This window comes from Salvelinus namaycush, chromosome 2 (genome assembly GCF_016432855.1).
Source record: "Salvelinus namaycush isolate Seneca chromosome 2, SaNama_1.0, whole genome shotgun sequence".
NCBI lineage: Eukaryota > Metazoa > Chordata > Actinopteri > Salmoniformes > Salmonidae > Salvelinus > Salvelinus namaycush.
Genome location: NC_052308.1, coordinates 30,089,916 through 30,116,301, shown reverse-complemented (window position 1 = coordinate 30,116,301; position 26,386 = coordinate 30,089,916). Strand labels below are relative to the sequence as shown.

General features: G+C 40.8%; 2 protein-coding genes across 2 annotated transcripts; both read left to right on the top strand.

Annotated features, from left to right (window-relative positions):
- The first annotated feature begins 326 nt into the window (after nucleotides 1-326).
- On the top strand, nucleotides 327-18,489 carry LOC120021155 (limb region 1 homolog-like protein). Its single transcript, XM_038964797.1, has 16 exons — nucleotides 327-392; nucleotides 6,227-6,311; nucleotides 10,722-10,755; nucleotides 10,926-11,065; nucleotides 11,724-11,827; nucleotides 12,469-12,592; nucleotides 12,801-12,869; nucleotides 12,976-13,040; nucleotides 15,382-15,454; nucleotides 15,617-15,700; nucleotides 17,166-17,242; nucleotides 17,359-17,436; nucleotides 17,682-17,846; nucleotides 17,934-18,000; nucleotides 18,137-18,298; nucleotides 18,404-18,489. Exons 1-16 carry the CDS (start codon nucleotides 327-329, stop codon nucleotides 18,487-18,489), a joined length of 1,479 nt encoding a protein of 492 aa, XP_038820725.1.
- A 2,364-nt stretch (nucleotides 18,490-20,853) lies between these two features.
- Nucleotides 20,854-24,313, top strand: LOC120061304 (GTP-binding protein Rheb-like). The gene is made up of 8 exons (XM_039011020.1): nucleotides 20,854-21,252; nucleotides 21,747-21,818; nucleotides 22,239-22,306; nucleotides 22,555-22,637; nucleotides 22,962-23,018; nucleotides 23,125-23,172; nucleotides 23,397-23,478; nucleotides 23,584-24,313. The coding sequence occupies exons 1-8, from the start codon at nucleotides 21,201-21,203 to the stop codon at nucleotides 23,674-23,676; spliced, it is 555 nt and encodes a 184-aa protein (XP_038866948.1). The 5' UTR covers nucleotides 20,854-21,200; the 3' UTR covers nucleotides 23,677-24,313.
- Nucleotides 24,314-26,386: the final 2,073 nt, after the last annotated feature.

The window sequence follows — 26,386 nt, the reverse complement described above, 5'->3', positions numbered from 1 at the left end:
AGTTTACTATGGCATTCTATTGTAAGTACTGTAGTACTCTATAGTAAACTGCAGTATTTTTTCATGTGGGTATACTATATACAGTCATTGGTAGAAGCTAATTTTTGGACACCGCACCGCGACAACTGCACGCCCATTGTGGCGCAGAGGGACAATCTGTTCACAAGAGCCGAGAGGCAGCGACACGACTCATTTGCATGAGCCAGCCTAGTAACGAGGACAAGCTGCGCTGCTGTTCTGGTCTGATGAGGCAGCAACAAGGACCAGAAAACATGTACATTTCAGCCACATAAAGGGCGAACAATCCGCGATATGGTTGTCGGAGCATGGAAGCTCCAGAAGACGTGTCGGTCCGGGAACAGCTTTTCCACGACCGAGTCAGAGAGACCATAGTAAGTACAGTCTGTTCTCGTCGACTGCGGTGAAATTGAGAGCTTGCCTGTTGATTGGAGTGCTCTCGCTGCACTGCTGTGATCATCAGCCAACTGCAAATGCAATTGTATCTCATAACATTTACAATTTGCTGAATATGTCTGGCTGTAGGCTATTCCAGGAACTTGCTGTTAGAATTTGTGTATCTGTATCATATTTCTCAATTACCCATTTGCCCTACCATTACTAATGTATACCTTCAGCGTCCCTCCTGTGTTTTTGGTAAAGAAAAATGTGAGGTCAAGAATATTGTGCAGCAGCATGCACTTTTATCTTACACCTGTCTACAATGTAACAACAAACATCAGACAATAATTAGATAGTTCACCAAGTAGGCCTGATGCAGGAGAGTTATTGCATTCTTGATGATATAAATTACATTTACTATAATTATTAACACCATTGTCTGTGTACTGGTAGATCCAGATGTTGAAGCATCAACATCTCAGCATCAATGAAGTGTACAATGTAGACTAACTTTAATTTAACCTAATATTCAGCTCTAAAAACCGAGTCACAATGAGAACCTGGGTATTTGTGGTAAAGATTGGTTATTGCTGCACAGGTATGTGCTCAAAGCACATTATGTTATGGGATGTCAAACCTGTTGCCATTTTTATGTAGTGTAAAATGGAGTTGGACCAGTATTTGTTGCATTAAATGTTGTGCTGTATGTGCTCATGTAATCCTGGCATGATGGCTCTATCACCACAGCAGCACAGGGAAGTGACCTATGACCCTGCTTAGCACAGTAGATCTCTGTCTCTTCTGCCTGTCTGACTCACTGATACAGATGACATTAAGTCATTCCAGACTCCCTTCCTCTTTCTCTATTTTCTAACGCCCATTCCTGTGAGTGCATTATAGGCTGCTAATAGCGTTAATCTTTGTGTGTTTATGTGGGAAATTGTGTTTCTATCCACATGCACGTGTGTCATATGTGCCTTAGGCTGGACAGAGTGTGCAGCCTTTTAATCAAGTAGTGGTAGTGCTAGTTCACATTTTCATGACCTACATCTGCCCTTCGAAAGGCTGTTCAGTCTTAACAGGTACCGTGACATGCATAGGTATCAATAATAACATTCCTCCACTTCTATTTTCCAGTAGGGCAGAATGGACACAACATGGTCTCAATGACAGAGCCATGCATTAGTAGCCCAACCTGTCATCAGAGGTGTGCTTTTTCTCACAGAAATATTCAGCAAATACTTGTTGTGTACAGCACTAACAAGCAAAATATTTGTATGATATGATGTTTTACCTTTACATCCAAACTTTTAACAACATGCCTGAGACAGTTATCTTTTGTTCTGTCTTTACGACATCAGTGTCCAGCCCACTGACTAATAGGAAATACTGGAGAAATCCTTCAGCACACAGGACTTGAGTTTGTCTAGTGGGCTGGTAGCCTAGCCTAACCTGAAAGTATTTACACAACTGCAGAGAGGAGGATAGAGACAGACTGAGAGAGGGAGGAAACATTTCTGATGTGAAAGTCAGAAAGACAAAGAAAAACATACAGAGAAATACAAGGCAGAATGACAGACAGACAGGTGGGAACAGACAGACAGATAGGGAGTGTGCGTCAGAGCTGAGACAGGGAACACTGTTGTCCTCTGGACTAGAGCAGGTGAAGGTGCCCTCAGTGGGGCTCTGTCTGTCTCTTCAGGAGGAGAAAAAAATATAACAGGCCTGTGGTGTTTTGTCCTTCACAAAGGACAGTCTTGCTGTGACTGAACATGATGGCTGTGTTTGTTGGGATTGGAGTCTCAACTTAAAGTGCAACTATATACAGTATATGCTGCTTGCTGTGGACCCTCAATGGTGCTCCATATTCTCTGTCTGCCATTTATTGGCAGTTTGCTCTGATACAGAGTGGGGCTTTTGTTTGGGGCATTAGCGTGCTGGGCATTAGCGTGCTGGGCATTAGCTGTTGGGGCTGTGAGCTGTTGGGCATAAGCTGGTTAGCATTGTGACATGAGCTATGTTTGCCCTCTCCCCCACACTCCCACATCTCTCTATCAAAGGGTGGATTTACATCAGTAAAATGTGTGTAGTAAGATCTATCTCCAACATCAGATGTGCAACTTTTCTGTTTACACCTTACTTTAGCCTTGGATGTGGTGTGGCCAAAGCCACATACCAGCTTCATGTGTGAGTGCAGCTATTACCATACCGTAAATACCATAGTATATAGAAAATCAAAATGTTTTTAAATGTATTTTATTTAACTAGGCAAGTAAGTTAAGAACAAATTTGTATTTGCAATGACGGCCTAAGGATAGCAAATCAAACTCTACAGGAGCTTCTCATCTAAACCATATTCTACATAATGTTGCACATTTGATTAATGCAACGATTCACAAATGTGTGGATCTTTTATAAGCCTTTAATTTTCAATTTAGCTAACAGAGCAAGAATGCTGTCTACTGATATTAAGGTAATTCTTGCAGGGACAGGTGGTGTGGGAGACATCTCTAAAAGGCAGATTTGAATCTAGATCTGTCTTTTTACACTACAATATCATCTTTCCTGGAACTAGTATCCATTGTCAAAGTATTGTAGTGTAAAGAGGCCCAAAGTTCTCATAGACCTTACAGCTTTGTGGTCTGTGGATTTAAAACCCCTGTCTCCCAAAATCCTCAAACTGCCCAGCATGGGCTCCATTCTCTTTGAGATGTCTGAATGCCTAGGCTGTTTCAGTCCAGCCTAGTTTATTATTCTTCAGCCTGTATCTTAGTACTGGCCAAGGACTGGTTTTAGATGGCTTGCTTTATTACAGAGCAAGTCACACATAATGTACTTTAAGCATCTGAATGTCTCAGTTGGCTATTTGAAGCACTGTGTCACTCTGTAGCAACGTCTTTCAGGTTGGGAATGGGAAATGAATAGTTGTTATTAGACATTTTCTGCAGTTGCGTATTTATATTGTAGTCCATTGCTCTAACAAAGCTTTTACTTGTATACAGCTAAGCCTGCAACTCAACTCTGGTATAATTGCAGTGACATCACCACATTATTTCCATCAGTAGATTTATTAGACTCCAAAAAAGACTGGCAAGGACATGACGTCAATCCACACTTACATTAGGTGAAAATGGTTTAGAAACTAACAGTATACAGTATATTGCATGTGTGAGGTAGTTCTTAATGCTAAACATGATCTGTTACAACTACTGAGCTCTGCCCTAGTTCATTGGATGTTGGTGTCACTGGGCAGGCTATGAGGTGGGGTATCCAATTCTGCCTTGTCGTTCATCCACTCACTAGGTAAATCTGTGGTGGCTGCCATTTGTGGGTCAAGCTTATCAAATGTACATGATTATTCAAGTCAGCAGGCACATCATGTCCAAGTATACATTTAAGGGCATCATCACAGACACAGATTCTCTCCCTGTAACAATGATCAAATTCAGATAGGAGTGCCCACATTGCTAACATTTACAGTTATAGGATGTAGCCCTGTTTTTATTTACCTTCATAACATGTTATATTGGAGTATTTTATTAGACCACCGGAATATTCTGGAACAGAACATTTACTTACCTGCGGGATCAGAGGTAGCTATCTCCTTATGTCATATTTATGATATTATGATGTTTTTCACTCTCTGTTATTCGTTATCCTGATTGCGTCATCTTATTCAGACCAAGGTGGGGATATGTTGCTTTGAAACTGGCACAGAACTGCTGCCATTCCTAGTTCCCTAAATTGGAAGAATAGTGTCCTCCATTTTAGAAAATGTCTGGTCATTTCTGTTTTATAGGGGATCGGTGGGTATGTGAGTATTTTGTTTGTTTTATGTTTTTGGCTTTTTTTGTAATCCCAGCCGGTCTCCTCTCCACTCTCTCGTTGCTTAATCTGGTAATCCTGATCATCTGACCCCCTCATCTATCTACTACATAACTAATCCCGATGACCCTGTTTATAAAACCAGGGGCTCAATCAGTCACAGATTGCCAAAACCTTCATTTGGTAACTAGAAATCCACTCCAATTATGTAATTCAGCATCTGTAATACAGTTAGGCTACCTACAGAGAGTACAGTATACAGTATCACTAACCTAGGGATCTTCCATTTTCCGATAATAAACGAGAACTTAATTTTGTTGTAAAGGGAGAGAATGCAGAGTTCAACTTGATTCTACTGATCAGTGATTGATTCACGTACATTAGGATGTGCCTCCTGGAATGCAGGCTTGAGGGTAAACTATTGTTTTGAAGGTAGAACCACAAGTGATGATCTGCATTCATCTCGCCACACATGCAACAATAAATCACTCTAATCTGAGTTATGCGGCTAAACGGGTTCATAGCATGCGTCTATTGGCTTTTGTTCAGAAGTCTTCAAACAAACAGCAAGATATACAGTTTGACGTGGATGACAAAATTGACTTTCCACTCCCTAGAATGTGCATGTTCAGTCTTATCCATGTTTTCTCTAAAGACACCCAGCTTTGACAGAGGGCATGCATGATGTTACTCGGGCAACCATAGCAAAAATAAACACAGTGCGGGTAACAGAGAGGGAGATGATTGACTCTTCTGTGTGTTCCTGGGTTCAGTCATCTCTAAGATCATTGGGGTGATGTCTTGATGAACCAGCTGGAGGTTGAAAAGCCTGCCTGTAAATGATCTGCATTAGTGTGACAGAGAGGACTTGAAGACTTTGTCTGGTGTTTGTTTGCCCTGTGCGAACCTGCTCACCTCTGTTATACAGCAACACTCGGGGTCTACAGCAGCGTTGTGTGGATTTTCTCTATAGAGTGAATTCTTGCTTTATAAATGCAAATAGAGACAAGAAAACAAACTAGCAATGTGCATGTCCCCACCCATATGTCTTTTTCAGCCATCTATTTCCTGTGTGAGGGGGGCAAAGTTCACTTGTCACTTAAATCTCGCTGGACTGATTGCTTTTATTTTTCTCCTGCGACTCTTTCATGCTTTTGCGTGTGCCTGTTTTTTCCCGTTAACGTTACGACCGCGGATATATTTGTAATGACCTGTCAAACACACCCAGTATTGGCTGAAATGGACTCAATGGAATACATTGTCTTTCCATTGCGTCTATAAGAACACAAAAGTTTTGTTGGGGATTTAACACATCATCTCGACACTTGCATCATAAGAAAGAGAGGAAAGATAACTTTATTTTGATTCATTTTGATTCGTGTACATTGTGGAATTGAAAAAAGTAATAATTTGCTACAGTTGAAATGTTAACAAATTAAATGCGCTGAAATGAAAGCATTCCTGAAAATGAACAGTTGGATTTTAGTGATATTATGTCTGATTTCGCAAACAATGTAAAGCATGTAATCTAAATCCAAGGATGTTGATTTCTAATCCGAGCGTATCCTGCTATTGACACTCTTGTTGAATTATTCAACAGAACGTGACAACATGAATTAATGAGTGCAGGGAGGCCTAGACTAGGGATGGCCAACTTGGATGGGGTTGGGGGCCACAACAAAATCTTAACTCATATGGGGGGGCCGCAGTTGCTCGCGGGTCTGCGTACCCACATCCATACCCCCCTCCCCCCACATTGTAAACAATTCTTTTTAGCGGGCCTCCCTCTTGACAGCAGAGAGAACCATCATTTTGTGCAATTCTACACATTTTTGCCATTTTTCATTTATTAGAATTGTTTTTAAAACTTTAATAAATTTTGATGACCTGTTGCTACAATAACCGAATAATAAAAGATTCTTGACTTATTCCCACAATTAGCATGGATTAATCATAGGAAGTTTGATCCTAAATGTTGATCTCAGTGTTTTTATCTCCACAGATCTGTGTCCTGCTTTTCATATGTCTCTACATTGTCTCCTATCTGGTCATCACCCACTACAAGAGGAATGCTGAGTTTACCATAGGTACGTGTGAGTCTGAGGTCAGCGGTCAGTGGAGTGGAGGCCAGGTCACAGTGGACTGCAAGGTCTGCTGGGTTTCTGCGGCGCAACACTACTGATTTAACTCTAAAAGTAATTGATTAGACTCTTGATAGTTCTGTATGCCTCCCAATGTCCTCCTTTGGTCCTGTACGTGTAGGTGTTGTATTACAGCCAGGACGGCCGTATATATGTATACAGTGCCTTCGGAAAGTATTCAGACCCCTTGACTTTTTCCCCATTTTGTTACTTTACATCCTTATTCTTAAATGGATTACATAGTTTTTTCCCACTTCAATCTAGACACAATACCCCATAATGACACAGCAGAAACAGGTTTTAGACATTTTTGCTAATTTATAAAAAATACAAAACTAAAATATATTATTCAGACCCTTTACTCAATATTTTTTTGAAGCACCTTTGGTAGTGAGTCTTAATGAGTATGACGCTACAAGCTTGCCACACTTGTATTTGGGGAGTTTCTCCCATTCTTCTCTGTAGATCCTCTCAAGCTCTGTCAGGTTGTATAGGGAGCGTTGCTGCACAGCTATTTTCAGGTCTCTCCAGAAATGTTTGTTCTGGTTCAAGTCCGGGCTCTGGCTCGGCCACTCAAGGACATTCAGAGACTTGTCTCGAAGCCACTCCTGCGTTGTCTTGGCTGTGTGCTTAGGGTCGTTGTTCTGTTGGAAGGGGAACCGTCGCCCCAGTCTGAGGTCCTGAGCGCTCTGGTGCAGGGTTTTCATCAAGGATCTCTGTACTTTGCTCTGTTCATCTTTCCCTCAATCCTGACTAGTCTTCCAGTCCCTGCTGCTGAAAAACATCCCCACAGCATGATGCTGCCACAACCATGCTTCACCATAGGGATGGTGCCAGGTTTCCTCCAGATGTGATGCTTGGTATTCAGGCCAAAGAGTTCAATCTTGGTTTTATCAGACCAGAGAATCTTGTTTCTTATGGTCTGAGAGTCTTTAGGTAACGTTTGGCAAACTCCAAGCTGGCTGTCATGTGCCTTTTACTGAGGAGTGGCTTCCGTCTGGCAACTCTAAGATAAAGGCCTGATTGGTGGAGTGCTGCAGAGATGGTTGTCCTTCTGGAAGGTTCTCCCATCTCCACAGAGAAACTTTAGAACTCAGAGTGACCATCGAGTGTTCTCGGTCACCTCCCTGACCAAGACCCTTCTCCCCCGATTGCTCAGTTTGACCAGGCGGCCAGCTCTAAGAAGAGTCTTGGTTGTTCCAAACTTCATCCATTTCAGAATGATGGAGGCCACTGTGTTCTTGGGGACCTTCAACGCTGCAGAAATGTTTTCGTCCCCTTCCCCAGATCTGTGTCTGTTCTGTCTCAGCGCTCTACGGACACTTCCTTCAACCTCATGGCTTGGTTTTTGCTCCGACATGCACTGTGGGACCTTATATAGACAGGTGTGTGCCTTTCCAAATTATGTCCAATCTATTGAATTTACCACCGGTGGACTCCAAGTTGTAGAAACATCTCAAGGATGATCAATGGAAACAGGATACACCTGAGCTCAACTTCGAGTCTCATAGCGAAGGGTCTGAATACTTATGTAAATAAGCTATTTCTGTTTTTTATACTTAATACATTTGCAAAAATGTCTAACTTGTTTTTGTTTTGCCATTATGGGGTATTGTGTGTAGATTGCAGAGGATTTTTGAAATGTATTTAATCCATTTTAGAATAAGGCTGTAACGTAACAAAATGTGTAAAAGGTCAAGGGTTCTGAATACTTTCCAAAGGTACTGTAAATGCATATATCGGCATATGTTTGCCCTTGCTTCACACTGCTGTGTATAGATTTTGTATGTCTGCATAAACAAGTTGTTGTTTACTATGAAGGAGCCATAATAACTGTATGTGTGCAGGCATGAGCTAGGGTGTTTTTCACTGCAGCAGCCTCCACTTCACTTGTGAGTGTATGTTTCCATCAGGAATTTACAGCAAGCGTTGGTATGGCGGACAGGATGCTTTCCAAAATACACTCTGGTACAAATTACAGCCAGAGCCTGTTATGCAACCTCCCTTGGTCTCCCGGATCCTCTGTCCTGTTAGACTGGGCGAGGGGCGCAAGAAATGTTCCCCTGGGATAATAATACGCTCCGTAGGGCATACACAGTGCACAACAACCCCCACACAACACACTTAGACACACACTTGGACAGACGCGCGCGCACACACACACACACACACACACAGAACCAGCGCCCACCTAGTCAGGAATGTACGGTCTGCAGCACCCCTTGGACAGCCAATATGGGTGTGTGGACTGGGGTTTTTCACAAACCAGATGTTTCTGGCTATGGTTCCGTTCTAGTAATATCTCTTGTGTAGTGTGTAAACCATGTAGGATGCCAGAGATAGAGAAGTAAGGGGGAAACGGAGAGCTCCATGGGTTTTACTTTAACCAACAAAGGACTCTGCACTTAGGCTGTCTATCCAGTCTTAATTTGCTGGTACAAAACATTGGGGTACGAAATAAGCCTCAACTTCGAAGCCTGTGCCAAATATGATAATTCCGTTTTTATGACAAAATTGTTCATCGTAAGGGGACTGGTTAGCAAATTGTTCAATACCACCCCCACCCCTTTTCCCAACACTTGCACATGCGTACTAAATTGTGCACTGATTTGTTCAGTTGTTGGAAATAGCTGACCGATCTGATCAGTCACGGATCAGGGCCATACACATATGGGGCCCAGAGATCTTCAAACAATATATTACTGTACTTTGATAAGGATTAGCGGTTTGCTTTTGGGCAATTTAATTTCCTGCTTTCAGAAATAACCTATTATTTCCGGTTCCTGGTTTGTAGCCTGCAGCATAAACACACGCGCACACACACACACACACACACGTACACACACACACACACGCGCACAGACACACACAGCTTTACACACGCACAGACACACAGCCTTACACACACACACACACACAGCCTTACACACACACACAGCCATACACACAGACACACTGTACGTAGGCCTACACAAGAATTTGCTTTGTTTGATCACACACAAACACTCTTCCACACATGTGCAAACATGTTTGTCATTTATAATTGTTACTCCAAGAACAGTTTTAGCCTGCAGGTGTTTGTTAGAATCAGTGGTGTAGTGGTGCCTGGAGAAGTGGGTGTTTTGCCAACATTTTTCCAAACGGCCTGAAGGAAACACACCGTGTGAAAACTTCCATGAGAAACAGTGACATACTCTCTGAATGACCTAAAATGATGAATCCCATATTGGTTTCAGTCAGGTCAACCCAAGCTGTACTGTGCAGTAGGCTAATAGTAGGCCTACTATTGAAACAGATCAACTGAGTCAGTAATTCACCGGTTTCAGATTTTCCCCCCCAAAATTCAGGTATTCATTCTCAGTCACACTTTTTTTTCTTCTTTTTTTTTTTTTTTACAGAAAATCAACAAAATTGTATGTTCTAAGTCTATAATAATGCTTAAACCACGTGAGGTATGGGAAAAATCAATGATTTATTTTTTATTTTTTTAGAGTAGTTGACCTTTAATTCAAGTGTGCAGGCATCTAGCACTATTGTTTTATAAGCAGTGTTTCTGTAGCACGTGAGATGGAATTTGCAAAATAAATGGCATTTGATTGATTAAAATAATCATCATGACATCATTCTGACAGGTAGGCATGGGCTACTTTGTAGCTAGTTAATATTTCATAGAGCAGGTTTTTGGGAAAGGCTTTCCATCTACTAGAAGACAGTTAGGCCTGTCATTCACATCACTATATTTTCCTGTTCCTTAATTTGTTTGAAACCTGGACATTTTGCTTCATATTATGAGGCGTGTCTTACCTTTCTTCTTCTTACCTTTTGGCCTATGGCCAAAATCCCACCATATAAACGTGGAGGCAATTATTCTTATGAAGACTTAATCAAATGTCTTCTCCTGTTCTATTGGTTTCCTTTCAAAGTTATTTCATTGTCTAACAGCCAAAGGCATTATCCTAATCTTATTAGCAACCCATGATAGTTGTTGCATCTTTAAATCCCCCCTCTTTCTAACAGATCTTTCCATCTCTGTCCATGAAACCGCTTGCATGTGCGGTGAGCGTTTTGGAACAGTGTTTTCACACAAATTGCATTTTGGAATATTCACGCGTAGTCCTACTGCCCTGTGCACATTGCTGGGCCTAAAAAGGTATACCTGCGTATACCCTCCACTACACCACTGGTGAGAAATGAGCAATGTGTGCTTGTCGCCCTTCAGGAATTTAGGGGAAGGAGGTCTTGTCTTTGATCAGGTTCCCAGCTTCTTGCACAGCCTGTCTATCCCCTCAACCCCACACACTTTTTCCTCTTTCTGTAAGCCATACTAACAATTGCGTTGTGTTCTTTAAATTGTAGATAACAGTGAAGATGCAACAGTCAACAAAATTGCGTGAGTAACTTTGAACAATAGAGGCTTTATTACCACCAATCATATCTATTCTGCCACAGAATGTCAGAAAACCAATATACTGAACCTACCTACATATTTGATATTTCTATGTATCATATGGGACTGCTGCTTCTTTTGTAAAAAATCTATTTTTCTCTGTCTTTCTCTAGGCTGTGGCTCTGTACGTTCACTCTCTCTGTCTCTGTGGGCGCTGTTCTACTCCTACCACTCTCCATCTTGTCCAACGAGGTCCTGCTCTCCTTCCCACAGAGCTACTACATGCAGTGGCTTAACGGATCCCTTATACACGGTAAACACACACAAGCAGCTACATTAACATACATACACACACACACACACACACACACACCTGACTGACACACCTAATGCATACAGACATTTTGTTTGTGCGAAGGATGAATGACAGTTTAAAGTCATGTGCTAATGAAAGATCTTCTCAGCAGGTAGTTGGTTCAGTGCATATGCTTCACATATTTGCTTTCCCATTTAATTTGTTCAGAGAATTTGCAGTCCACCACAGGTTTCTAAGGGTGTAGCTATTACCTTTACTCAGTGGTGATGATAAGACTACAGATACGAGCTCCTCAGAGCCTTGAACTTTTAAAACAAACGTTTATGAAACTCCACTAGAGACCTCACTCTTAGAACAATAGGTTCCATAAGGGTTCTTCGGCTGTCCACATAGGAGAACCCTTTTTGGTTCCAGGTAGAACCCTTTTGGGTTCCATGTAGGACCCTCTGTGGAAAGGGTTCTACCTGGAACCAAAAGGGTTCTAGTTGGAACAAAAACGGTTTCTTCAAAGTGTACTCCTATGGGGATAGCCGAAGAACCCTTTTAGATTCTAGATGGCGCCTTTTTTTCTATAAGTGTATAGCATGTAGAGAGTGAACCTCTCACTGTCTCTAACACTGTCTGTAACACTGTCTGTCTCCATCTCTCAATACAGGACTGTGGAATATAGTCTTCCTCTTCTCCAACCTATCCCTGGTCTTCCTCCTGCCCTTTGCCTACTTCTTCACTGAGTCTGAGGGCTTCGCTGGATCCAAAAAGGTACCTGCTTCAGTGACAGAGCAGACTGGTAGCAGATGTGCTCGAGCCAAATCCACTGAGTGTTGTGATGACATGATGATTGGGATGAGTTGGCTGAAGCACAAACAGACCTTGGACCAGGCTAATGAAAGAGCATCATGTATATGTACACTGAGTGCTCTTTCCATGACACAGACTGACCAGGTGAATAGAGGTGAAAGCTAAAATCCCTTATTGATATTGTTAAATCCAGTTCAATCAGTGTAGATGAAGGGGAGGAGACAGATTAAAGAAGGATTTTTAAGCCTTGAGTCAATTGACACATGGATAGGCAGTAGGTGCCAGGTGCACCGGTTTGAGTCTGTCAAGAACTGCAACGCTGCTGGGTTTTTCACACTCAACAGCTTGCTGTGTGTACCAAGAATGGTCCACCACTCAAAGGACATCCAGCCAACTTGACACAACTGTGGGGAAACATTGGAGTCAACATGGGCCAGGATCCCTGTGGAACGCTTTCGACACCTTGTAGAGTCCATGCCCCGACGAATTGAGGCTTTTAGGGAAAAGGGGGGTCCAACTCAATATTAGGAGGGTGTTCCTAGTGTTTTTGTACACTCAGTGTATATAACATGTGGTATAACGTTTGTATACCCTCTACACAGGGTGTGATGGCCCGTCTGTATGAGACAGCAGTAGTCCTCTCCCTCCTGACCCTGCTCGTGTTGGGGATGGTGTGGGTGGCATCAGCCATCCTTGATGACAACATGGCCAGACAGAGTCTTTACGGTAAAACAACCCCTCTTCTCCTTCTCTCTCTCTCGATCTCTCCCCCTTTTCTCTCACTTTCACATCCTTCAAACTGTTTTATGTGCTTTTCGTCTTTTACCTTCCACCTCTTCTCATATTTTGTCTGTTGCCATTGTTAATTGCAAATGTGAAATGTAAGTTTAATTCCTAAATTTATCTGTAATGTGTGAAATCGTTTGTCTCTCAGATCTGTGGGAGTATTACCTGCCTTATCTGTACTCCTGCATATCCTTGTTCGGAGTCCTGCTGCTGTTGTGTAAGTACAGTACATGTTTACCCAGCGCCGGGCTGGGGGCATTTCATAAATATGAGGATGACTGTATTTCTATATTATATGATTGTATCCCCTGTGTCTCCCACAGTATGCACTCCTCTGGGACTATCACGCATGTTCAGCGTCACAGGAAGGCTACTGGTCAAACCAAGGGTGAGTGTGTCTGTGTAAGACTCATGCCGGGGTGTTTTTGTCCTTTAGTTTGTGCTGTCTGTACAGCTCTGGAAAAAATTAAGAGACCACTGCAAAATTATCACTTTCTCTGGTTTTACTATTTATAGGTACAGTGGGGCAAAAAAGTATTTAGTCAGCCACCAATTGTGCAAGTTCTCCCACTTAAAAAGATGAGAGAGGCCTGTAATTTTCATCATAGGTACACTTCAACTATGAGGGAAAAAAATCCAGAAAATCACATTGTAGGATTTTTTATTAATTTATTTGCAAATTATGGTGGAAAATAAGTATTTGGTCAATAACAAAAGTTTATCTCAATACTTTGTTATATACCATTTGTTGGCAATGACAGAGGTCAAACGTTTTCTGTAAGTCTTCACAAGGTTTTCACAGACTGTTGCTGGTATTTTGGCCCATTCCTCCATGCAGATCTCCTCTAGAGCAGTGATGTTTTGGGGCTGTTGCTGGGCAACACGGACTTTCAACTCCCTCCAAAGATTTTCTATGGGGTTGAGATCTGGAGACTGGCTAGGCCACTCCAGGACCTTGAAATACTTCTTACGAAGCCACTCCTTCGTTGCCCGGGCGGTGTGTTTGGGATCATTGTCATGCTGAAAGACCCAGCCACGTTTCATCTTCAATGCCCTTGCTGATGGAAGGAGGTTTTCACCCAAAATCTCACGATACATGGCCCCATTCATTCTGTCCTTTACACGGATCAGTCGTCCTGGTCCCTTTGCAGAAAAACAGCCCCAAAGCATGATGTTTCCACCCCCATGCTTCACAGTAGGTATGGTGTTCTTTGGATGCAACTCAGCATTCTTTGTCCTCCAAACACGACGAGTTGAGTTTTTACCAAAAGTTATATTTTGGTTACATCTGACCATATGACATTCTCCCAATCTTCTTCTGGATCATCCAAATGCTCTCTAGCAAACTTCAGACGGGCCTGGACATGTACTGGCTTAAGCAGGGGGACACGTCTGGCACTGCAGGATTTGAGTCCCTGGCGGCGTAGTGTGTTACTGATGGTAGGCCTTGTTACTTTGGTCCCAGCTCTCTGCAGGTCATTCACTAGGTCCCCCCGTGTGGTTCTGGGATTTTTGCTCACCGTTCTTGTGATCATTTTGACCCCACGGGGTGAGATCTTGCGTGGAGCCCCAGATCGAGGGAGATTATCAGTGGTCTTGTATGTCTTCCATTTCCTAATAATTGCTCCCACAGTTGATTTCTTCAAACCAAGCTGCTTACCTATTGCAGATTCAGTCTTCCCAGCCTGGTGCAGGTCTACAATTTTGTTTCTGGTGTCCTTTGACAGCTCTTTGGTCTTGGCCATAGTGGAGTTTGGAGTGTGACTGTTTGAGGTTGTGGACAGGTGTCTTTTATACTGATAACAAGTTCAAACGGGTGCCATTAATACAGGCAACGAGTGGAGGACAGAGGAGCCTCTTAAAGAAGAAGTTACAGCTCTGTGAGAGCCAGAAATCTTGCTTGTTTGTAGGTGACCAAATACTAATTTTCCACCATAATTTGCAAATAAATTCATTAAAAATCCTACAATGTGATTTTCTGGATTTTTTGATCTTATTTTGTCTGTCATAGTTGAAGTGTACACCTATGATGAAAATTACAGGCCTCTCATCTTTTTAAGTGGGAGAACTTGCACAATTGGTGGCTGACTAAATACTTTTTTGCCCCACTATGTGTTTGGGTAAAATTAACATTTTTCTTTTATTCTATAAACTACTGACGACATTTCTCCCAAATTCCAAATAAAAATATTGTCATTTAGAGCATTTATTTGCAGAAAATGACAACTGGTCAAAATAACAAAAACAATGCAGTGTTATCAGACCTCGAATAATGCAAAGAAAATAAGTTAATATTCATTTTTAAACACAGTACTAACGTTTTAACTTAGGAAGAGTTCAGAAAGTAATATTTGGTGGAATAACCCTGATTTTCAATCACAGCTTTCATGCGTCTTGGCATGCTCTCCACCAGTCTTAATCACATTCCAAAGGTTTTCAACGGGGTTCAGGTCTGGAGATTGGGCTGGCCATGACAGGGTCTTGATCTGGTCCTACATCCATACCCTGATTTACCTGGCTGTGTGGCATGGAGCATTGTCCTGCTGGAAAAACCAATCCTCAGAGTTGGGGAACATTGTCAGAGCAGAAGGAAGCAAGTTTTAGTAAAACCAGAGAAACTGCTAATTTTGCAGTTCAATTCTTTCCAGAGCTGTATATAGCTTTGTGTATCGGTGTACCCCATTGTATGTGTGTGCTGGTGTGACTCCCTTAATGTCTTCCATCATCAGTTGCTGGAGGACCTTGATGAGACAATGAGTTGTGCTGAGTTTGAAGAGGCCTCTCTATCCAGGAACCTCACTAGTAAGTCTCATGACATAACGTACTGTATATCCATGATATAACATATGTCAATTTTATGCCATAATTTGTCCCTTTCATGCATAATTAAAGTGATGATAATTCTCTTTAAAGGGAATTAATAGAAGCTTATCACAAAATTACAACTCTCTCTTTCCTCTGTAGGTGGGACCTTGTTATGGATTAATGTGAATGCAGAGGTTCTGAGGAACCGGTTCCTCAACATTCAGGCCCGGCGGATTGCTCTGGGTAAGAACTAGAGGTCGACCGATTATGATTTTTCAATGCCGATACCGATTATTGGAGGACCAAAAATAGCAGATACCGATTTAATCAGACGTTTTAAAAATATTTTTAAAATATATATTTGTAATAATGACAATTACAACAATACTGAATGAACAATGAACACTTTTATTTTAACTTAATATAATACATAAATAAAATCAATTTAGTGTCAAATAAATAATGAAACATGTTCAATTTGGTTTAAATAATGCAAAAACCCAGTGTTGGAGAAGAAAGTAAAAGTGCAATATGTGCCATGTGAAAAAGCTAACTTAAGTTCCTTGCTCAGAACATATGAAAGCTCGTTGTTCCTTTTAACATGAGTCTTCAATATTCCCAGTTAAGAAGTTTTAGGTTGTAGTTATTATAGGACTATTTCTCTCTATAACATTTGTATTTCATAGACCTTTGACTATTGGATGTTCTTATAGGCACCATAGTATTGCCAGCCTAATCTTGGGGGTTGATAGACTTGAAGTCAAAAACAGCGCTGTACTTCAAGCATTGCGAAAAGTTGCTGGCAAACGGAGGAAAGTTCGGTTTGAATAAATGCTTACGAGCCTGCTGCTGCCTACCACCACTGTCAGACTGCTCTATCAAATCATAGACTTAATTATAATATAATAACACACAGAAATATGAGCATTAGGTCATTAATATGGTAATATCCGGAAACTATAATTTCGAAAACAAAGCGTTTATTCTTTCAGTGAAATACGGAACCGTTCCGTATTTTATTGAACGGGTGGCAACCCCAAGTCTAAATATTGCTGTTACATTGCACAACCTTCAATGTTATGTCATAATTATGTAAAATTCTGGCAAATGAATTATGGTCTTTGTTACGAAGAAATGGTCTTCACACAGTTCGCAACGAGCCAGGCGGCCCAAACTGCTGCATATACCCTGACTCTGCTTACACTGAACGCAAGAGAAGTGACACAATTTCAGGCACCGCATTGATTATATGCAACGCAGGACAAGCTAGTTAAACTAGTAATATCATCAACCATGTGTAGTTAACTAGTGATTATGTTAAGATTGATTGTTTTTTATAAGATAAGTTTAATGCGAGCTAGCAACTGCACTCGCATAACAGGTGGTCAGCCTGTCACGCAGTCTCCTCGTGGATTGCAATATAATCGGCCATAATTGGAGTCCAAAAGTGCCAATTACCGATTGTTATGAAAACTTGAAATCGGCCCTAATTAATCGGCCATTCCGATTAATCGGTCGACCTCTAGTAAGAACCATTGACTTTCCTAGAAACACAGAACATGTCCTACGCTTCGAGGCCTGGCCAGGAAAACTGGCTATAAGTAGGGCCTAGAGTTTGTCCCGTCAGGTCAAGTGGTCAGGAAAAACTCCAAACGATAAAAAGACTGATTCTCAGACACTAACTCTGGATTTCTGTTTTTGCCTTCAGAGATACGGAAGAGAGCGTCACCATGGCAGCGTAACCTAGGATACCCATTGGCCATGCTGTTGCTGCTGGCTGTAACGGTGAGGAGAGGCAGACTCACCACTCACCTCGCCTGCTGGCACACACCTGACATCACATCCTCATTCAAAATGTTGTGTGTGTTTTGATTGGCTGTGAGTGTTGTTCTCTTTCCCAGGTGGTGTGTGTGCTCATTGTGTGTTACCATGTGGTGGAGTTGCTGTTTGACGATACAGCTATGCCTCGAGGGATGGAGGTGAGGGGATGCTTTCCTTTACAAGCAATAACTAATAATTCAGCAAATATTTAATTCAAACAAAGATATGTTGTCGCTACTAGTTCTTGCCTAGTAACTTTTTAAGTGACACTGTATAGCATAGTAGAGCTATAGTAGACCTGTATACACTATGAAACAGAGTTTATAAAATGTGTGTACTACTGACATTTTAATTGTATTATCACAGGATGTAAATAGTATTAACTTTCTCTCTCCTCTTGAAGGACCCTCTCCTGGGCGCTGCCTCGTTCTCCATGTTTGGTTCGTTAGGGGCTGCAGTGCAGGTGATCCTCATCCTGTATCTCATGATCTCCTCAGTAGTGGGTTTCTACAGCTCCCCACTGTTCACTGGACTACGCCCCCGTGCACAGGACACCACACTGACACAGGTACACACTGGCACACACACACACTGCTCACTCTCTCTTCCGTGGGGCATTCTCATAATAACCCAATTTCTTGCTGTCTTTTCTCAGATTATTGGGAACTGTGTGTCTCTATTGGTGCTCAGCTCAGCTCTGCCTGTATTTTCTAGGACTTTGGGTAAGTCTGCAGAGGAGGACTTGGTGTCAGGTGCTCTTGTATGATAGACTGACATACATATAAAATACCAACAAATAGATGCTTTTTCTAAACATTAACCATGTAATGGTTTGGTCCTTTGTTCTTGATGATTCAGGGATCACCCGGTTTGATCTGCTGGGAGACTTTGGTCGGTTTAACTGGCTGGGAAACTTCCACATCGTCTTCCTGTATAACATACTGTTTGCCGGGCTGACCTCTGCCTGTCTGATCAACACTCTCACATGGACTGTACAGAGGGAACTCATCAGAGCATTCGGTATGTTGGGGTCACACACAGATACACAATCCTGCATGCATGTACGCATGCTCACACACGTTGTGATAGGCTGATTCCCTAATCTGGTCCTCTATCTCTTCACAGGGCTGCATAAACTGCCGTCGACTGTGTCCCGCTCCACCATCCCACTCAGGCTCCTATTAGCTAATGGACTCTCAAAGATTCAGTGACACTTGAACAAGCCAATGACCTTGGCTAACCAAAGTGAGTTTACCAAAAATCAGTGTCCCCAAATATTGAGCTGATGTAAACTCTCATTGAAAGAGAGAAGAGATTGACCTGTTTGCTGATGGACGACTGGTGATCCTGTCACCACTGATATGAGAAGAGGAGGAAACTTGGTTAGATGAAACATATCGTCTGATCAGGAATGGACTTGGACCTCAGACATGATCATACTTACAGAGAATAGGTACAGGTACTGCGCCATAGGGGACCAATGCAATTTGTCTCCTTTTCTGTCAGGTCTATAACGGAGTAAGTGAGAAATAAAATAAAAAAGAAGAGGGAGACGATGGTGAAAACTAAATGAACAGAAAGGGAGCAAGAATTTAGGTTTCTATGCGTAGAGTATGGAGATGGTCATCTTCGAGTCCCAAGGTCATTCCCAATATATGAACACTTCATAGACATCCAAAGTGACTTCTGCTGAAATGTCTGCCAATCTCAAAACATCTTGATCCCTGACTCTTTGACTGGAAGGAACTCCACAAGAACATCAGCTCTATGTACTTCTTTAAATCTGGCTTTTCCTCTCTAGCACTTATGACCTTATTTATTATTCAAATGATTTATTCTGCTGTGTCATCTTGTGAACATCATATCACTTCTTTCTGTTGTCCTTTAATGGAATGTTTTGGAAAGAAGAAGATGTCTGCATGGTGTCAAAGAATAACAGTAAATCGGTTAACAGTAATGAAAGTAAGGGACGGGTACAGTAACTCTACTTCTATGCATATGGCCAATTCTACTATACTCCTTTTTAGTATATCATTCTCATTTACACATTTGTATCACAACCTCGTGTAATAGGGACAGTTTATTGTTGGACTGAAAAGTTGGACAGCTGCCTTTTGTGACGAGAACAGCAACATACAATGCTTAGCACCATGGCGCTAAAGGAAATTTAAGGTAGAGACCGGAAACAATGGCCTGGAAGTTAAGACCAAGTTAAACTGTGATGTGTTTACAGTGTGTGTGTGTGTGTGTGTGTGTGTGTTTATGTGCCTGTGTTTGAGTAAAAGAGTGCCTGTGTGTGTGTTTGTGTCCGTTCGTGTACATTCATTTTTTTGTGTAATGTTGCATTAATGCATGGAGATTTTTCTCCAATATCTCAAGTTCCTTTCATTTTTTAAAATCATGTTTTTGTTTTTTAATTATGAGTTTGTGTCAATAGATTTATTTTGACATCAAGTGAATGTTCATGTGTTTGTCTCACAGGGGTAAAACACTCCTCAACCTCTCCTGAATTGTCCAAATGTATTGCCATTAAAATGCCAGAACAGTAGGCTACTACATGTTAAATTGTCTGTATGTCTTGTAAAACTGTATGCTTTACTATGATGTATGATTGTTAGCTAGCTATACATTTGAACTGGTTAAAAGTATATGAAAATAGTTTTTGTAAGGACTCTTTACTGGAATAATAAATATTTTCAGTCTATTTCTTATACCATTGTTGCTTTTTTTTGCATAGCATACTAAGAAAATGTATTGATTTGGAAACCCTGTTTCACTCACTTGGAAGATTGCCTGATGTTTTTAGAGCCTCAAATTGGCTAATCTTTATGTCGAGACAAATCCATGCCCCACACCATCTGTTATGTGTCTAAGTACCACATGGTATGGTAAAGATAAGTCTGTCATAATTCTTACTTTCTCAATGATGAAATTGAAGGTGTTGCTGGATCTACACAAAGATGATGTAAGTGCACTCAACCTAACATAAACATTTCATAGCTGCCTAAAGTGTCTAACAGACACATTTTGGAGTGATCACTTTCCAAATCATAACAGGGCCCACCATACACACAGGCCTACTTAACAGATTTTTAAAAAGCACGTTTCTGTAAAGGTATGTATATGATAATCTTGTATTGTCATTGAGCATTTAATAATAAAAACAGATGAACGTGTTTTGCAATATTAATGTGTTAAAAAGGCCTAGCTTGTGTCTATCTCTCACATTTGTAGATAACTAATTCAGGTTCAGAGTGACATCTGCTGTACAAAATGGGGCAACCTCCTTATACCTCAATACCACTGTCGTCACTAGCTACCACAGCCACAAAGTTATAAACCCCGCCTATGTCTACAATTTCTCTTCTTAAAATATGACTTTAAACCTAACCCTAAGCTTAACCACACTGCTAAGTTTATGCCTTCCCTAACCTTAAATTAAGACCAAAAGGCACATTTTTGTTTTCATGAATGACGATATATTGACTTTGTGGCTGTTGTAACGAGTGGAAACCCAATGGCACCCTCATGTCAAGCTCTGACGTATGTCTTTTTACGACGGTGTGCTTGTCCAGTTTCCGACAGTGTGACTCGCAAAGCGTAACCGCTGTGAATAAGCTGTTTTAGTTTCCTGTTTTACATTCTAAAAACTAATCTTTAGATACTTTCAAACTAATTATCAACAAACATAACTGTACCGATAACCGATATATTGCAATTATCAGTCGAAATACGTGTTCAACCAGCTTCAGTTCTGAAGTTGCAACTCGAGGCCCCTGCGGAGTGTTAGCTCTAGCTGCACTGTAAAGTTTGTTGTTGTCACGTGACGTGATACGAATGTGGCGATAAAGTTTTTGTTTCGTTATTAAAACTACCATACATTTCAACATTGGCTATCTATTGAAGTAACTATTTTAACACAATGCCTCAACCAAAATACAGGAAGATTGCTGTGATTGGGTACAGATCTGTAGGTGAGTCAAATAAGAAGCTAGCTAACGCGTTAGCCAGCTTTTGTTTTTGTTTGCATAGCTAGGCTATTGCTAGCTAAGCTAGCCAATGTTAGCCAATGTTAGCTAGTTAATACCAAAACACAATGCCATAGCTGTGTAACTGAATTGTGTATATGTTAGTTTGTATAGAAGTTGTCGACGAAACGTTGTCGTTGATATCATTATTTCTATTCACCATGCCAAAGTTGTGTGCTAACTTTGCCACAACGGCAGCCAAGTAACTAGTTCCTCGATGTGGCACTGTAACGCGTCTACCTCACACTCTACTTACAGTTAGATATATGCATTGTGAAATATCTCCTGTCACAGCTAACGTTAAGCATTTACAATTTATAACTGTTGTTCAGATTCCGATAACTTTCAGTTTCTTAATTAACAAATGGTAATTTTCTATGATTTTGGAAATTGTTGCTCGTCGGCCACCACAACAATACATTATTCCTTTACTTCTACAGGAAAGTCTTCTCTCACAATACAGTTCGTGGAAGGACAGTTCGTAGATTCATATGACCCTACCATTGAAAACAGTAAGTTTTTATTTTTGATGTGTTGGATCAGTTTTGTTTTTCTAATTGCACCCATTATAAGGTTTCATTGAGGATCAAATAATATGCATGGATGAAAATACGTTATAGGTGGTTGTATCCAGAATGTATTCTCAATTCATGACCATGTTATATCCAGCAATTACCATTTTCTCCTGTATGTTGCCTGTGATGTAGGCCTATTCATTAGTCAGATTCCGTTGCTAAACATTTAGCAACTGAAACCTTTTATTGTTTACTCTAGGGACCTACCACAGTTTGTCCAATAGAAACTTGTTTTCGTTGCAGAACGTTGTACGTTTAGGGTAAACGGCTTCTGTTACAAAACATTTTGCAACGGAATCTGACTAATGAATACACCCCTGGCTTGCGCTTGACCACTGTCTCTTCACCTCTTTCCAGCCTTCAACAAAATGGTGTCTGTCAACGGTCAAGACTTCAATCTTCAGTTGGTCGATACTGCGGGTCAGGTATGTATGCTTTACATTGCACTACATTACTCATTTTATTTATTTACCTCAGTTTCTCTGCTCTCTGAAATAAAAACACTATATACATACTAAAATGTTGGGTTCCGGTGATCAGTGGCAGTTTGAGCCGATGAAATGTAGAATTGTTGGGATATTGACAAAAAACAATGGTGGATATTTATTTCAGAAGCACTTGTCTGTTGTTTTTGTTTTTCATCTCTAACCGATTTCTCCCCTTATCGCTACAGGACGAATACTCTATTTTCCCTCAGTCTCATTCAATGGACATCCATGGTTATGTCTTGGTCTACGCAGTGACTTCCATGAAAAGGTGAGTAGTCACGGGTACATTTCATTCTGGGTTTATCCATCAGAGATTCAGTGTTCAATAGTCACTTGTACAGGGTTGCAGGTGTGATTGCAGGGTACAGTGAAAAGCTTAGGGTCCAAGCTCCGACATACAGGATGAAGTGAAATAAAATAATGAAAATGGTAATAAAGAAATGACAATAGAAATAGCACAATATACAGCATAACTGTAGTAGGGGGGAACATCTTTGCCCTTGTGACTACTGTGTGTATAGATGGTTGTCTGTGCATCAATGCACACATGGACCCTAGTAACCTATCTCTTTTTGTCTTTCACTTTTTGCAGTTTTGAAGTTGTTCAGGTTCTTCATGACAAGCTTCTAGATATGGTTGGGAAAATACAGTAAGTTAACCAAAATTATGAAAGGTTTAATGCTGCTTTTGATGATTTGTGTGTTTTAAAACATTTGTTTTTCATGTAAGAAATATCAATGGATGTTTTCTTTTAGGGTGCCAACTGTTCTTGTTGGGAACAAAAAAGATCTCCACATGGAAAGGTAAACTTACTTGAGTTGAATGAAGGTGAAGAGCAATGGTGCTCCCACTCACATGCATGGCTGGTACAGTATGTGTAGAACCATGACACTACCTGATATATGGTTTCACCTTGGTTATCCAGCCAAGGCCTTGGACCTTGTGACTATAGAGGTACATAAGTGCCCCCTGAAGATACTGTATGTGATTTCATTACATCATGCTCAGTGTGTCCTTTTCCCCTCAGGGTGATCAAGCCAGAAGAAGGGAAGAAGCTGGCCGACTCATGGGGAGCAGCGTTCATGGAGTCTTCTGCCAAGGAGAACGAGGTAGACAAATATATATTTTCTGCAGACAGAGCTACTTACCAAAATTGTGTGTTTATTCAAAATAATTAAGGTATTTATTGATTTGTTTTCATCTCTGCATTGCAGACCGCTGTAGAGTTATTCAAGCGGATCATTCTGGAGATGGAAAGGGCGGATGGGAACGTTGCCTCAGAAGATAAGAAGTGTGCTGTGATGTAAGAGGGTCTAACCAGGACAGCAGTAAGCTCATTGGCCGAAACCAGGAGACACATCACCACCAGCCTGCCAATCATGACCTCCCCAGCACCAAGGAGCTGCAGTTGCAATGTGGCCATTTATAATTCAATAGTGTTTTGCAAAGGCAGCCAATCACACTCAAGGCTGACAAAGGAGAACTCTGAGAGGTGTCACACAAGGGTTTCACTGTCAGTTTTACTGAACTCTGTCAAGTTTGGTTGGCTTAAACCAAACCTCATGGAAAAACAAAACATATGAAAATGCCAAATGTAATGTATGAGCCACAAGCTCAAACTTTACAGAAAAAAACGTCTCCCTGATAATCTGATAATCGCAATCAACTAGCTAGCCATGCATCAACAGATGGAGCAATGACTGGCCAGTGTCCCTGACTCTCACTGGCTAGCTTCACCTTGTACACCTTGACTCCTTTTCTCAGGTCATCTGTATACTTCAATGAATACACCGGCCATGGCAGAGAGCCACAGTTCACATTGCTGTTGTAGCGACGTTGGAAAGTTGCTATGATTTACAACTGATTAATGTCTTACAGTATCTTGGAATGAGTTTTCTTTCACACAATACGTGTGTTGCGGAAATACATTTCCTCTTGCATTGGTCTTGGCTAACATTGTTTCACTGTAAAAATTTCAGCAAGTCAACTTCAGGTTACACTTCATCCTTGAACTGTAAATCATGTCTTTTAGAAAACTTCAGCACTTCTGGTTGGCAGATTGGTCCTCGCTCCCTTCCTCTCTATGATTTATCTGTCATCTGACTTTAATAATTGAGCTGTAATTATCCAGTGGATGAGGCACCCTTGAATGAAGTTTCAGATTAGAAGAGTGGAAGGGATCAGTTATATTTAAAAGTTGTGGCCTTTTGATCCCAGAGAACTAGAATCCTATACATAGGTTCGAAAGTGTTGTTGGTTATATCCTGAGATAATACAAGTTTGTTTATTCAGCAGAATATTTAATAAAATGTCTGCATATAATTATACTATAATTAAGAATATTATGGACTTGCAGTTTTTGCATTCACTGATAATTCCTTACCACTGTGGACTGCAAACCAGTTCATGGGGACCACAGGATCTGCTCGTTTAGTTTTTGGGTTTTGATTCCAGAAGTGATGTAGGCTTGGTCAAGCTAAATAAGGACGCTGTATGACCCATTATGACTTATACATTTAGTGTTGAGTCAGGGAATAGCAGCGGACACATAGTGCTCAACATAACCTGATTTGCGTGTCCACTTTAACCTTACAAACAGAAGATCAATTAGAAGCAAATGGTTTTTACTGACATTACTTTCATTTATCCACCCCCTAGTATATATTATTTGTTATTTTTATGTTTTTTTGGGGATAGAGTGCTTCTCTTTGAGTAAGTAGTAGGTTGATTGATTGATAGGTGATTGATGGTCAAAAAGAAGCTGGTGATGCTGTGTCTTGTGCCTTACCTTACCCTTCAATACCCCCTTTATTCAACCCACCTGCTTCCCTACCTGACTCAAGGTGCTCTAGTTTTTTTTCTTTCTTCTGTTGCCTTGATCCAATGGGCAAAAACCAGGTGGTGTTGTGCACCTGAATACCAATATCCCCACGGTCAATGTTAACTCAGAAATCTTGCTGTAAACAGTTTTGTATATATAAATAAATCCTTTACTCCATTAAAAGTCTGTCTTTTTTTATAAAGGTCTGTCTTTTTTTATTGATTAGTTGTGCTGTAGATGCTCAATAACTATCTGTGGCTAAGAATAAGAATTCCACAAGTCTCTCAAAAAATTAGTAATTATTGGTTTGACAAAACCGAGCAAAGATGAATTATGACACTAACAATTATGTAATTGTCCCTGTACTAAACCTAAACTATCATAAAGCGCAATAGTAATGGCGTCTTTTTGTAGGCACTAACTCCACCATGGTTTGTTGGCTAAAGCTTATGGGGAATTAATGGAGATTTTATTTTTGGGATCAACACTGAACATAAGGTCTCTGCTAAACAGGCTTAGGAGATCTTATATGTTTTGTTCAATGAGATCATCTTCATCAGCAAATGTCACTTTTTGGAATTTTTAAGCATTTATATTATCAAAAAAGCACTTAAAGGCTTCATAATTCATAAAGGTCATGTTAACTGACATTATCTCAGAATAAGATCGCCTAAGCCTGTGTTAACCTCAGACCTTATTTTTGCCTTTTATATCAAAACCCTAATCTTTCCCCATTAATTTTCCCCATAAGAATGATTGCTGAAGGAACCAGAGGTAAATCATTTCCTGTTTTAGGACTACAAGCTGGCGTGCACCTTGATTGTCTTTACTGACTTTACAGAGGATTGTCAACTATGGCATAAGGGGACGACGAGTGGATAAGAGGCAATTCGTAATTTTGATTAAGACATTCATGAGTGAGCTAGGATTTACGTAGTCAATATAACTCTTTAGCACTTTTGAAATGTACAGGGACAGAATTTAGAACATGGGCAGTTGTTACAGTATTCTCCCTGTACACCAAGTCAGACCCTTAGGATAAATAAAGGGAGCATATACAGTTGAAGTCAGAAGTTTACATACACCTTAGGCAAATACATTTAAATTCAGTTTTTCACAATTCCTGACATTTAATTCTAGTAAAAATTCCCTGTCTTAGGTCAGTTAGGATCACCACTTTATTTTAAGAACGTGAA

Excerpts from the sequence above, each read along its gene's own strand:
- LOC120021155 (XM_038964797.1), top strand. The coding sequence starts at position 327 with ATGGAAGCTCCAGAAGACGTGTCGGTCCGGGAACAGCTTTTCCACGAC. Across the intron at positions 10,756-10,925 it reads GCAACAGTCAACAAAATTGC|GCTGTGGCTCTGTACGTTCA; the intron begins GTGAGTAACTTT and ends GTCTTTCTCTAG. Across the intron at positions 12,593-12,800 it reads GGCCAGACAGAGTCTTTACG|ATCTGTGGGAGTATTACCTG; the intron begins GTAAAACAACCC and ends TTTGTCTCTCAG.
- LOC120061304 (XM_039011020.1), top strand. The coding sequence starts at position 21,201 with ATGCCTCAACCAAAATACAGGAAGATTGCTGTGATTGGGTACAGATCT. Across the intron at positions 21,253-21,746 it reads GATTGGGTACAGATCTGTAG|GAAAGTCTTCTCTCACAATA; the intron begins GTGAGTCAAATA and ends TTACTTCTACAG. Across the intron at positions 23,479-23,583 it reads CTTCTGCCAAGGAGAACGAG|ACCGCTGTAGAGTTATTCAA; the intron begins GTAGACAAATAT and ends TCTGCATTGCAG.